This window comes from Saccoglossus kowalevskii, chromosome 4 (assembly GCF_978046115.1).
Source record: "Saccoglossus kowalevskii chromosome 4, keSacKowa6.1, whole genome shotgun sequence".
NCBI classification, from domain to species: domain Eukaryota; kingdom Metazoa; phylum Hemichordata; class Enteropneusta; family Harrimaniidae; genus Saccoglossus; species Saccoglossus kowalevskii.
In genome coordinates, this window is record NC_140644.1 from 23,418,694 (window position 1) to 23,432,778 (window position 14,085).

General features: G+C 35.3%; 1 protein-coding gene across 1 annotated transcript in view; it reads right to left on the reverse strand.

Annotated features, from left to right (window-relative positions):
• The window catches only part of LOC100368725 (Kruppel-like factor 1), a 42,708-nt gene that overhangs the window by 24,284 nt on the left and 4,339 nt on the right, over window positions 1-14,085 (reverse strand). Inside the window, exon 3 of the mRNA XM_002734185.4 lies at window positions 6,627-6,669. Coding sequence (XP_002734231.3) covers window positions 6,627-6,669 — 43 coding nt within the window. The remainder of the gene's footprint in view (window positions 1-6,626; window positions 6,670-14,085) is intronic.

A 14,085-nucleotide genomic window follows, 5' to 3' on the forward strand; every position in this document is an offset into this window, starting at 1 on the left:
AACATTGATGAAGAAACTTGGGGTATGCATACTAATTTAGGATTTTAATACAAAGCTTCTAAGTATGTACTTTAACTAATTTTCGTAGTGTGAAGTTATGAGCCACATGACTTCACAGTACTGTAAAATGACTAATTTTCACTGGGTTTGAATTTCGCTGATTTAGCATTTCAGGCATATTCAGTGGGTTTTAAATTCACGGTTTTATCATTTAGATAATGTGTTCTATGCTAAATTTTACGTATTCACTGGGTTGTAATTTAGTGTATTTTCCAGTCAGCCAAATAAACAAAATTAAAACCCAGTGAATAATTAACAATTTTACAGTATTACATTATTGAAGAAGAAATCAAAATGTCATCATTTCCACAGAAACACATTAAAGCCCTTCATGCAGGAAAATTTGCAAGGATTTGCAATACTGTTTGCATATTTGGTACATTGTAGTTAGTAGTATACTTGAACAAATGTAGAGTGTAAGAAACACAATTCTTTCTCTACCGCTGCACCAATCCATCTTTGACATTAAGTAATGTTACGCTCTATTTACGTTGAAACGGACAATGACGACATGATACGACTTGCTGATAATTATTTAAAATTTTGAATGGAAGGGTAAAAAACGACATAGGCTATTGTAGACATAATCCGCTGACCTCTATTCTCTAAAAATGTCCTCTATGTACCGGGGGTATGACCTCAAAGGTCAAGCATCCTGATGCTGAAATGTATAGAATTCAAAACTATATACAAAGTCTTCGGGATGTACATTTCTGTTCAATTTATTTAATGGGGAATTTTCAAAAAAGAAATCAGAGAATGAAACAAAGTGTTTGCACAGGCAATGACTGTTTCATCAAAATGTGACATGAATTATAAAATTCAAAATAATGGACATATTTTGTAGAAAATCAAATTTTTCACAATACTCCTGGAGATTGGCAATCTGGTGTGTTTAGTTCACTTATCATGATTCAAAGAACGCAGTGCTAATGCCAATCTATTTTATTCTTGGATTTTATTTTCTGATAATCCGGTTCATCAGGGAGAATAAATTGCAACTGGAAATAAGAAGTCCCCAGTATTCCTGCCCATGCTTCAGTAGACTCACATACGGTCGTATTTTATAGAATGCATATTTTACTTGAAAGCTACAATTCAATGCAGATTGAACATTTCATCTCGATTCCTGTTTTCATCTTAAATTCACCTGGAAACCACACACCTAGTAAATAATGCTCTCTCTAAAACCTAAATTTTGTACACGTACTTCCAAAATTTGTACAAAATTTATCAGCTATCTACGTGATTCATATATTAACGACTAAATCATTTTATTAACTGAAAGCTTTTTTAGCTGGAGAGATAATTTTACAATGACGGTGATCGTCAATTTTAAAGTCATTTTCAAGTCAACACTCAAATTAGAAAGACTTAAAATGGTCCAACTACCATAGATACAGAATAATTTGTATAAAACACGCCCCTTGAAAAAATGCTTGCCTTAAAGTGCCTGTGAAATGGCTGCTATTTTCACGTCTAAAATTATCAATTGATACATAAATATTATTAATTTTTATGTTTCTAAGCATAAATTATTCTTTTTAAGTGAAAAAATGTGTTTTAAACTCAGTCTACAGCAACTTTATTTTTTGTATTTTAAAACGAGGCTCCTCATTAGCTATTCATTTCCATACAGAAATTCCCCTTGTGACGTCAGAAAGGGAAGTTGCTGGGCAGCTCACATTGCCGATTCGTGTAAATAAGGCAAATTTCTTGTGCAGTTTTCTCGTCTTTGACTAAATTGTCACTTATGTACTTTTTCGTCGAGGAAGAACGGGCCATAATGAACACTTGGATATCAAATTTGTTGCATGGGGTTGAGTTAGATGCGAGATATGTCCGTTCTGGTGTGGCTGGTCGCAGTGATGTCACCGTCCCGGCGCACGTTTGTAAACTATCGCTGAACCTCGGCACTTGACAACTTTCGAGTCGATAAGAAGTTCTAGTTTTTTTTTGTTCTAGTTGAGCTTACTACTCTTTATAAAATATCTTATCGATAATTTCAAAGAGGTATGTGTGAACTCTTTATTATGCTCGATAAACATAGATCGCGAATTTCTTCAGAAATATTGCCTGCTTCGTTCAAACGTGCATTGGCATCCATATTGGATTTTCGTTCATGGTCGAAGGCGTGAGTGTCTCGTGTGGCCCGAATGTCATCGGCGTTTTACTTTATCACGTTTGATTTTTTTTTTTTTTTTGCACAAATGAAACTCTTATTTTTTTCCACCATCAACAATTTCTGATATGGTTGTTGGGATCGGCCGACGTCTCTGTGGGCTGCTCTACACACGTAAAATGCCCAATGTTTTGATCTGGCTTCCCTTCACACGAAGCGCGGGTATGCATTACATCCGCAAGTTTCAAAATTTTAAACGTAAATTTGAAAAATGTTTGGTGAAATAAAATTGACATATTATTATGAAAAGAAAATGAAGAAAAAAAAAATTAATTATTTTTTGAATAATCGTTTGAGAGGATTGGGTGGCAATTGCTTATACTTATGTACTAATTGTAAATGTGTTCAATATTTTTTTCATCCATAATTCAAACACATATATAACATAATAATAGTTGCCTTTATTATAGTAAAAAAAGATGCATCATAAAACGAATGAATTACGTATAAACAAATGCCAAATAAAGATTGTGACCTTATTTATTTTCTAAACCTCCACAGGTTAACGAGGGGATACTTGAAGTTCCTTGAAAAAGACTACAGTACTACCAGAGTGAGCAGTAACAGATTTATCAACATTTATGTCAGAGAATTATTTAGGACTTAAATTACCAAATCTTGGTTTTTCATAGATTCCAAAATCTGAAGATGTGTTTCCTTTTTTTCATTGTCACACAGTGTCACTCAATTAAAACCATATACTATAGTAATAGTAATCCATGTACAAATTATATTTTATTCACATTATTTTCCTCACATACATGTACAGACAATCCAATGTTTACATTGTCATATTTCTTTGTTCATCACAAGTCTAAATAAAATTTGTGAACTGTGTAACGTAGCCTGTTTTTTATTAGCATAATTGTTGCAGCATCTGGAAATGTATTTACACTGTTATGTGAATCTTGTAGTGTGGCGATGAACTGCCGAGACTTTGTCAGGGTGGGCATACTGGCTGTTGAGTGGCAGGGGTGCATCATCAAGTGTATGTAATACACAATCTCCTCCAACATACAAGTCCAGTGTATTGAAGAGCTCTTTTACGTAATCTGTAAATTATAATGAGAGCATTTTGATTCAACAATAGTAGATAGAAAACCATAAAGAATCATATCATACATGCTCTATTGAAGTACATTTCCAGTAGAAGCATCAAAATTAAAAGAAAAAGAAAACATATTTTGACATTCTAGACGTTAAACTATAGTGATCAATAAAATAGGGAAATAACTAAAAAAAACGACAAATCACAGTTACTAAATAAATGACCGCCGCGTGGAAATAGATTCAGTTGAAATGGGTGAACGCGTCGGGTCACGACGAGGACAAGTGCGTGACTGGTGGCGTTTAATTGGATAACAAAAATAATTGAGAGCAACACACATACAGACAAATTCAGAGTGGACTCGAGTTAGCGTGATTGTCATACTTATTTACTTGGTGATAACGCATTGACAGCCAAAGCCCGGATTCTTATTCCATAAATGATTTCAAGACATCTCGACCCAAAATGAACATCTCGACCCACCGCATCGACGTGACCCTGTCTCAATGTGGCGACGCGAACCTCTTTCTAGTTCAACGTTGATCGACATCTTTTGATTCGAAACTACGTGTACTATCTACTAGTATTTCCAACGCGTGTGGTCGGCGCCTTTAATTGCGTTAATTTTGTTTTTTATTCGCGAAATCTATCACTGGCAGCGTTTGTTTTGTCATGTCTCATAACTGAAAGTCCAAGCTGACTTTGTTTTGGCTGTAGGTATGAAAAACAGGTCGGGATTTTTTGGGGTCGAGATGTCCAGTACCCCCATAAATTATTTCGCAGATCAAGCTAGAAGGAAAGTAATAGAGGTGTGAATTCGACATTCAACACCAATCACCGAACAATTCAGAAACGTTTAGCCTTCGAAAATGAAAACAATTAGCAGTGTGTAAGGACTGCGTAATTTCCTGTTTGTCCGACGCGTCGTTTTCGTGTTACTATCAAAAATTATTGATACCTTTACATAACGCAAACTTAATTGTCTCTATAAAGCGATAATCAGGATGGCAAAAAAAGTCAAATGATTTGAAACACTTACCCGACGTCTCTCTCTCTTCTGAAATCCGCCTCGGTGATCATGGGCTGGTCGGAATCTATTTCTTTCAAAATTGTTGGTATTGCGCCAGGTTTAAGTTGTCGGCGCTTCTCTTTAAAACCTAGTTGTTTTTTTACGGCCGAAGACAGTTTTTCGAAAAAAGAATCTGAGGTGAAGTGGATACTACATATGACGCTGTAAGGAGAAGGTCCACCCCAACCTTTTCTCGTTGTTTTCACGGCTTTCGTCTACTGACGTCGCACCTTCGGATCGTTTGGAAAAGTGTGAATACTTACACTGTGACTATACGTATTACTGCAACCGCCCACAACACAACGTTTAACTATCACAAACGTTTGTTCTGAAAACAACTTCTAAAAACTCTCTATCTCAAAAAAAAAAAAATGCCGACCGAAAAATGTATATCGTTTAAAAGTATGTTGAATCACGCAGTGTTATATAAGTACAGCTCAGGAGTATGGCTTCCTCTCATATTTTGGCATTTGGTGGCGCACTTTCGGCGAGAGTCGGAAATCCGGAAACAGTCGACCGTTTCAGGATAGGTGGGCGTGGCTACAGCACGAGATATATCTTAAATTTACTTGGATAGGAGTAACCATTTTGACAAAAAAAAATCAATAACTGCCCACTTCAGTAGGACACGGATCTAAAATAGTTAACGTGAGAGTGGGCATTGCACAGGCACTTTAAACCTTTATAAATGGAACACTGCATAAACTAAATAATATTTCAATTCCCAGGAGTTTGGTTTAGACAGGTTTCAGTATAAAACTTCTATAAAACTCTGTAAACTGAACAATTTTCACAGTCCCTTTGTTGGTCAGCTTAAACAGGTTTCACTTTGAAGTTTGAAGGTGATGACAATATATTTAAAAAATAATTCTAAATTTAAACCATGGAAGCATAGCAACACAGTACTTTTCATTCAATCATGCCACAGCCACAGCCTTCACATTGATGAAACAAATCAGCAATGAATTGTTTGTGACGTATTTGCTGCAGTGAGTTCGAAAGTGAGGCTTGGAAAACAAATAAGTCAGCAATGAATGAATGAAGCAATACTTTAAATTCATTTACCGTAGTTCCCTGAGCATAAGCCCACCCCTCTGTTTTTAGACATTTAACGAGTTGAGGGCATCCCTGAGTATTGGCCTAAGGTGTTTTTACCGGGCGTCGACGACATATGCATGTGAAAAGTGTATTTCATTGCATAAAAATCATGATTGGTACAGTAGTTTGGTTTCTAATTCGCATGGCGGGCGAACATATGGAACATTGTTCGCACCTTCTCTATTCTCTTATTTACTCAGGATTAACCCCGATGTTACATTAATGAAATACTCCATATTTCTTTTGAGTAGTAGTTTTCAAAATGTCAAAAATGTGATCGTCAAGTCGTGAAACCTGGTCATTGAACATTGTTTTACTTTTCCGAATAATGGTGTCCATTGAGACTATCGTGAGTGGGGTGGGAAAGAGCAAACTATTCTTCGACATGACTTGTTTGCGACTGTGAAAGGTTTATACTTCCTCCACCCTCAGTTTACTTTTTGAAAATTGTCAATCAACAGCTTTTAGGGGAAAAAAATCACAGTTTTTTGTCGAAATCAGTGTTAACAGATCGCATTTGAACATCACGGTATTTCACTTCCGCATTGCGATGGAAAAAATACATCGTCAATAATCGGGAAAACTTCGTCTGTACGACAGAACATTTTGATTGGTTAACGAATGACATGACCTGTTAGGTCAAAGGAAGTTGTTCAGGTCAAATCATGATAAAAAACACCATGGCGGAAATTGCTTTGTGTTGAGAGGTTGCGTATGATCGAAAACATTCCACAACGAAGATAATGATAAAGATCTTGCCTTTGACTGTTTTCCCACAGATCCAAATAATTTCTACACTGTAAATTCAGATGGTATGTAAACTGTATTGTAATAAAACGTGTGTATTTTTATGAACATGTTTGTTTCTTCATTTTAAAAAGTGTCATGGAAATCAATGATGACTCGTTTCGTATTTTTTTCCTGCGAGACCGGTGCCGTGAACGAAATGTGTAATTTGAATAATTATTCGTAATTGGGAAGATGGTTACAATTTTAAACCCCCTAAAAAATTATCTTTTCTGAGGTGGTCCTTGAGTATAAGCCCACCCCCTAATTTTCCTGATTTTACATGTTCAGGCCCCTGGGCTTATACTCGGGGAAGTATTGTAAAATATTGTAGATCATACATCATCTACCAAGGAAATAGTAATATCATAATATCTACTCACCAAAATGTTTTCATACAGGCATCACATGCATTGTATTCACTATCTGGGAAGGTAAAAGAAGAAAAAAAATTAAACAATAGAGAACAAGTTTTCAGTTCCTGGCAAGACGTGCATTTTGTGCATGTTTTCTAATACTCGTTGCAAAGTACTAAATACACATGTGACAACATAAAAATGACTTTTTCTCTCAGCACACTCAGAAATGGGATCCTGTTTCCATGGAGACACTAAGTTAAAACAAACAACCAGGTTACCAGAGTTAAATAAAAAGTAATTCATGAGGTTTCTGAGTCATGTGACTTACATGCACAGAAACACACACTTTAATAATAATAAGAACAGCATGATAATGAAATGGGAGATGGTAACCATGGTGATATCAGTCATGAATGTAAAAAGCCACATACTTTATATTTTTCTATCCAAATACATCATTTCATATCAGTACATGTATCAATATTTTTATTTTAAATGTGACACTGGTTTTAAATCGGGTTACAGGAAGTAATGGCGAGACTATCTTAGCAAAAACCTGGAAACTAAGTTTTATGTTGCTATGGAAGGTTTTTTTCAATATATCATTATTCAAACCTCATTCATGTCTTGGATATCGTAACCTGGATACAAGAAGTGTCTCTGCCTCTTGAGGGATTACAACGTGATGCATTATTGGTACAGTATAGAGAAAGAAATATACGATGGTACTAATGTACGTTGCCTGGTTGCGTTTACCATGAATTGGGCAATCTGGGAAATATGAGATACACGCTTTTTGAAACAAAAGATCTCGCATTCGTGAAAGTGTGTGCAAATTTAATTATATTATTTCTGAATCGCTCAAACAACTAACCACCTGGTTGCCATGCATACCGATTCATAAATGAAAACATTCCATGGTTATGATCACAATTATATAACCTATATATAAAATATGTTTTTGAAATGCAGTCCCTCACCCCCTTGGCTATGTTCTCCGAGCATCTCTAATAAATACCCCATCTAAGCGCTGTACTGAATTAGCTAAATTATAAAAAATTCATAGAAGATTGGGCGAAAATCGGTCGTTTTTGGCTTCAACGTTTTTTTGCTCGGAAACGCAAGGGCGATAAGACTTGATTTTCAAGAACGCAGGTCGCTCGGATCAGACAGTTTCTATTGTCTCGAGTCTGTTGTTTTTTGGTGAATATAGAACATGCTCTGTTCCAATAAAGGATTTTGATATGCAAATCGAACAATTTTAATAGTTCCTTATTGTAACGTCTCCTATATAAATAGTCCTCTACTCCCCAGAATTAGACAATGTATTAGCCCAGAATTGACTTTCTGTTCAGCGCGTCTTTGATTGTAGCAATGTTTACGCCACTGTACGAAAATACGCACACTCGCGAATTTGAGAACATTCACTTGAGCGTTTTAGGATAGTGGGAATAGAAGCAAATAGATGGAAATGCCAGTTACATCACTCATGAAGATTGATGATTCGATTGCTGGCCGGGATAGATGTATTTAGTGTTCATTTCTATGCAATATGTCTACACCTGCGATTCTCAATTTCGATGTGTAAAATCATATCGCTGCTGTGGACGGCGACGGCTGACAGATTGTTTTGGTTCTACGGCTCTCTTGGCATGGGCAACTGATTTTTAGGTTTCTGTTTTTTTAATATTCTGATGTTTACTTGGTCGTATTTTGTATATACCACTCAGACACTGACATCAAGTATAAAGTAAACGGGCCGGGACATAGTCAACATGGGACTCTGAAGGCCCCGGAAAAAGCGTCATCTTACAACATTAATGAACGAAATTCACACTCCAATCTCATGCTTCCGAACAATCTGATGTTTATGCTGGATAACAAAGTATGCATGCACTGCAAAATGAAATTAACATACCTATTTAACCGTTGTTGATTTTTGTACAAAATTCCAAGAACACAAAACAAACAACTGACAACAATAAACAAAACAAAAACACTACACAGTCACTGTAGCCACACCAGTAAGAAAAAAATACTGTGGAAACTCATTGCAAATGTAAATACAAAATAAATGTCAGTGAATACAATATTTATTAATTTGCAGCCTCCGTGGACAAGTTCACAGCCTCTAATATTGCAAAACCGTTAGTTGTGAACTGAACTTTAAATCTCATCAGGATTTCCATGTGAAGTTACACAAATAGAAAAAAATGCAATATTAAGGAAAATTGTGCTTTTTGTCAAGGCTATATTCTAATTTCTCTTATTTTGGGGGTATTTTTGTGAGTGTACATGTATGCATTAAAATTAAAATGTAATCATAATACAAATGTAAACAAAATTATTGAATTGCCAAGCCTGTTTATAGAACAAGCCGGTAGGCTGGTTGGCGATCCACTCCGCTCAAAAACAAGCAACATGTTTTCGGCTGTTGCCATGGTGGGGACATGAACGTGAAGCTAACGTCGGTTTATAACTAAAACCGGGCACCGTATACGAAGTTCGCAAAAAAACGTTCAGTCTTTAAAAATCACTTTATTTTATTGCTAGGACGTATATTCTGCTGTTAAATTTATTATTTTGCGATAGTATTTTCTAGATTGAAGGCAGCATTTTATGTTGATACAGTGTAACAATGTTGGCGCCGGTGATCTCTTACGAGTGTGCAACGTAGCCAAAATAAAAAACATATGAACACTGCTATCTGCTATAATACAAGACTGGTAGGAGGTAATAAATTTGGGGAGAAAGTATTCAAAAATCAGTTTTTGGCTGTTGCCATGGCAGCGGTGAGCGAGAATTTTTTTTTCAATTAGTGACGGTACGACCTGCCTGTCAAGTATGAACAAAACCAGCAAAGCCAAATAACCCACAGAGCAGTTAAAAGCCACTGGTGAAAATTTACCCCAACTTTGAGGTAAAGTTTCTCTGTAATGAAAATAGACATAAAACTACCAGTAAATTTATGCCCATACTGAAGCTGAGTAGAATGAGCTACTTAATCCTAGAACTGTAGGGTGAGACACATTTGGCGCGAAGGTATTCAAAAAATCAGTTTTTGGTTGTTGCCATGGAAATGGTGGGCCAGAATTTGTTTTCAGATTTTACAACCTAACTCGAGTGAAGGTGTGACTTGCCTGCCAAGTTTGAACTAAATGGCCCAGCCAAAAAAATCACAGAAGAGTCAAATTTGTCGGTAATGAAAAAAGATATCAAAAATTCAAATAGTAACTTTGTGCCCACACTCAAGCTGAGTAGAATGAGCTATGTCTTAGGAGTTTTATCACAACGCTATACAAAAAAACAGGGTTTTTTGGCTGTTACTATGGCAACGGTGGGCCACATTTTTTTTTTTTAGATTTTACCTAATAACGAGAGTGATGGTGTGACCTGCCTGCCAAGTTTGAGGAAAATAGGCCAAGCCAAAATAATCACAGAAGAATTAGTACGTGAAAACACTGGAAATCACACACAGACACAAAAAAATTATTTTAAAGGGCGGTGGTTGTCGCGCTGCGTCCTGTTCGATATGAGACTCATAGCGACGTACAACGCCTGTAAAATACATTGTTTATTTACATGAAATTCGAACACGTGTGACAACCACCGCGCTTCAAGGGCAATCCTAACGGAAAGGAACGCCAATAGTGAACAAAAATTTTCGTAAATATTACTGACCGCAAAAGACGTTCATCGCGAAGTGTCTTGTTTTCTAACAAAATGATTAATTGTAAATAGTTTTCATAATGGGAAAACGTATAACTACTGTAGTCCCCTCCCTCAGCTCTAGTCAACCTCTTTAGTAAACTGAACCGTTCCAACGCCTCCAGTAAAGTGAATTATTCCCACCCATACAGTAAAATTAATTATTCCCACCCCTCCAGTAAAGTGAATTATTCCCACCCCTCCAGTAAAGTGAATTATTCCAAGCCTTTAAAGCACAGAATCCAGGGAACAAAATGTCATGAAAGTTAATTACACTCTGATGTTACCATAGAAACCAAACTGCACCTGTCATAGGTGCTCTTACAATATTTTGACTGTTAAAATGCTAAACACATGATCTTTCCACTCGTGCACTTTCCAATTATTTTTATTACATTTTTTGACACTGGAACAAAAGTACAAATGAAGTCCTTTTCTCTGTCACAAAAAGTTATACAACATAAAATACTTGAATAAACAATAACAAATTAAATTCATTCTCAGTTTTGTTTCAATTCTTTCCCAGCTATATTCTATAGTTTTCAATTTGTGGCATGCTTGGGTGGTTAAAATAAGAAAGCAGGGTTTCACTCGATATATATTACATGTTTAGAACTCGATATCACTGAATAGGGCGGATTATGTAGACTAATTGAAAGATTAAAGTATTACCCCCATTTATATATCAAAACGTTATGTTGTAAACACCGTGTTCTACATTCCTAAAAATCACATTACCAGTAAAACCACCATTGTTTTCAATATCAACCAAAACTAGAATGAAATTATAAGCTAATTATAAGCTAAATTAAGAAAAAATACATGAAAATTGTTAAAAACTTTGTTATTTGAATTTTCGAAAACAGTCTAAAAAAATCATCCATAAAACAATCCCAAGAATAATTGAATCCTAGATCTTCAAAAAGTGTGATTTAAAGAGTTCTATCAACATTTTTAGGTAAACATTAGGTATTTCTGGGAATATCAAAGCATAAATTTGGTATTAAGTAGACCATATTGTCAGACAGCGAAATCAATGTTTGATCTCATACCAAACTAATGGAGGCAACTCAGGGAAATTGACATCTAATGCACATCATACCATAATATTTCAAAAAAGATTGACAAGTCTTTGGAGAGTCCAGTTGATTTGAAATTGTTTATTTTACATGTTTATGCACAGGTAGGATTATTGTTGTTGCAGCACCCCCTAGTGTTAAGAGAAGGAAATGATGCAACGTAAATCACCTGAGGAGAAAATTTCACATGGAGTGTAACATTTTTATTTTGATTAATGTTTGTATTTCAGCCTGAAATTTGTATTTACATGTGGCGGTTAACTAATTTTTTACATTTTGAGCTGGTATCAGAAAGAGGATAAAGGTGAATTTTCGAGCAAATTACTGATAAAGAAGACAACCCTATAACAAACGACATCAGATTGTACTGAATTGTCTGGGCTATTTAATGTTACACTTTAAACAAAATGGCGTTCAAAGATAATGGAGCTACCTGAATTCCAAAATGAACTTTTGTCATCTTTCTCTAAATAAACCCACCTAATATTTTTCCAGATGTTGTTTGGTCAAACATTGACAAAAAATTATAAACAAAAACATAAAGATGTTCAAAATGGCAGCATTTAAGAGGTTAAAAAAGCAGATTCATGAGACCAAACATAGTAGCAACCAATGGAAGCAAAGCAGTGCAAGAGCCAACACAGACGAACCAGACTTTAGCTTAGAATAGATTAATAGAAGGCATACTTCATACAATGAAGATGTACGGGTATTCAGTTCAGTTGTCTATTTGAGCGGGAAAAAAATGGATTGTCGTTAAGTCCAATGCACTTTGTAAAATTCATATTACAAAGGCTAAAGAAAACCTGTGATACATGAAGTTGCTTTTGGTGTTTGCTAGGCGCCATAGAAAACACAAAATTTTACAACATGTATAATTATTAATACTTTTATTGTGTCAGATTTAGAATGAAAAATAATAATTCCAAAACGAAAAAGGCCATCATTGTTTATAAGATCAACATGGAATGGAATAGACCTGATCACTGGGAATAAACTCACATAATTATAACCAATGGGAAATGATTTATAAAATAAAAAAAAAAATATTTAAGAAAACTAGCCGCACACAAATGTTGCAAGAAAAATTGATGGCATTTCACACATTTCTGTCTCGACCAAAATTCACACTTCTGTGTTATTTTTTCTCATCACTCCTTGTAATCCAAAGAAGTTACTTCATAAATTGGCAAAATATACATAAACAAACCAAAAAAGCAGATGTCAAGTTACCGGTACGTAACATTTTATGTTTTATTTAAGGCAGCTCTTTAATTTTAAAAAGAAACAAAAACAAAAAAGCATGACAAATGGAACTTAATATATTGAAAACAAAATGTAAACACGAGAACTTTAAGTGTTGCCCATAGGGTTGTAACTTGAAGCATTGTTTGTGTTCACTAATTGGCGCTATAGGTCAGATATGACTTTTAACCTTTGAATGTGTTTATATTGATATTTCCGTTTTATGTGCCACTGTCTTCCTTTCAAAATTAATAGGCTATCATTTTATATCCCAGACTGCACGAGTTTCTGATCGTTAATGCCTTGTTGGAGTTATTGAAATCGTCTTATTAGTAAAAATGACATTAATTTGCTAAACTAATTTCTTCTGCGAAAACTACATGTAAATACTTTTTTCATTTTACATAATTTTTTTTAACATTTTTTTTTCAATCCATGTATCAAAATCGGAGTGATTTTTTAGAGGGGGGGGGGCTAAATTAGTAAAACAAGAATACAAACGTAATATGTGAGGTCACAAGATCTAGACTAAATAAAATGAAATGTCCTTTAAGTGAAAGTAACTGTCCGTGTAATAGTGTATGCTTATTACGTTTATAATTTACCATTGTCCATGATCCAAATTCCAACACTGCATGCATCAATGGACCACATTCCGAATACCAGCACACTGCTGTGTTTGTAGAAAACAACAGAAATGCAGTCAAAGAATGGCGTGCTGAATGGAGTTCGAAAGGACTTTCATTGTCTGCCGATTTGACAAAGGCTCCAAGTTCAATCCAGTCAAATACCTGACATTCTTAGCAATTATAATACGGTAAAAGTTGATGAGACGATCTAAAGCAAACAAAGTTCACTGTACTAACATGCTCAGGGGATGAATCGTTATTTAGCCTAATATGGTCGTACAGAGTACATTTCTATGATCTATTGTTTGCAATTTTTAGTGGGTAGAAAATAAATTATGCAAATTTCAAAATTCAATTTGCGCCAAAAATCGTTAAGAGTCCTTGCACAGTGCACGTTTGGATTTCGTGTAAACAAACAATGTATTTTACATGTGTTGTAAACGTCACTATGGGACCCATATCGAACACAACGTGGTGAAATGTTTCTAGCATTTTAATATTTATCTACTTTTCAGGTGACAACGAGCTGCACGAAGGTTTGATTAAATGCACAGATGTTGAGAAATAAGCGTGAATAACAAAACATTTGGATCCAGGATGTGGAGACGGCGAACATTTGCATATATGACAGACAAGTGAGACCCAAGTCGGAGAATAATGGCGAGCAGATTAGATGCTAGCAGACAGGACGCCAGATACCTTGATGAAGATAAGAACAGATAATAAATACATATGCTGTTTACTTAAGACATGGATGACAAGTCGTCTTGCTATTGATGCTTTCAACGTTTATTGGCACACACGCATGGATAAACACTGTTT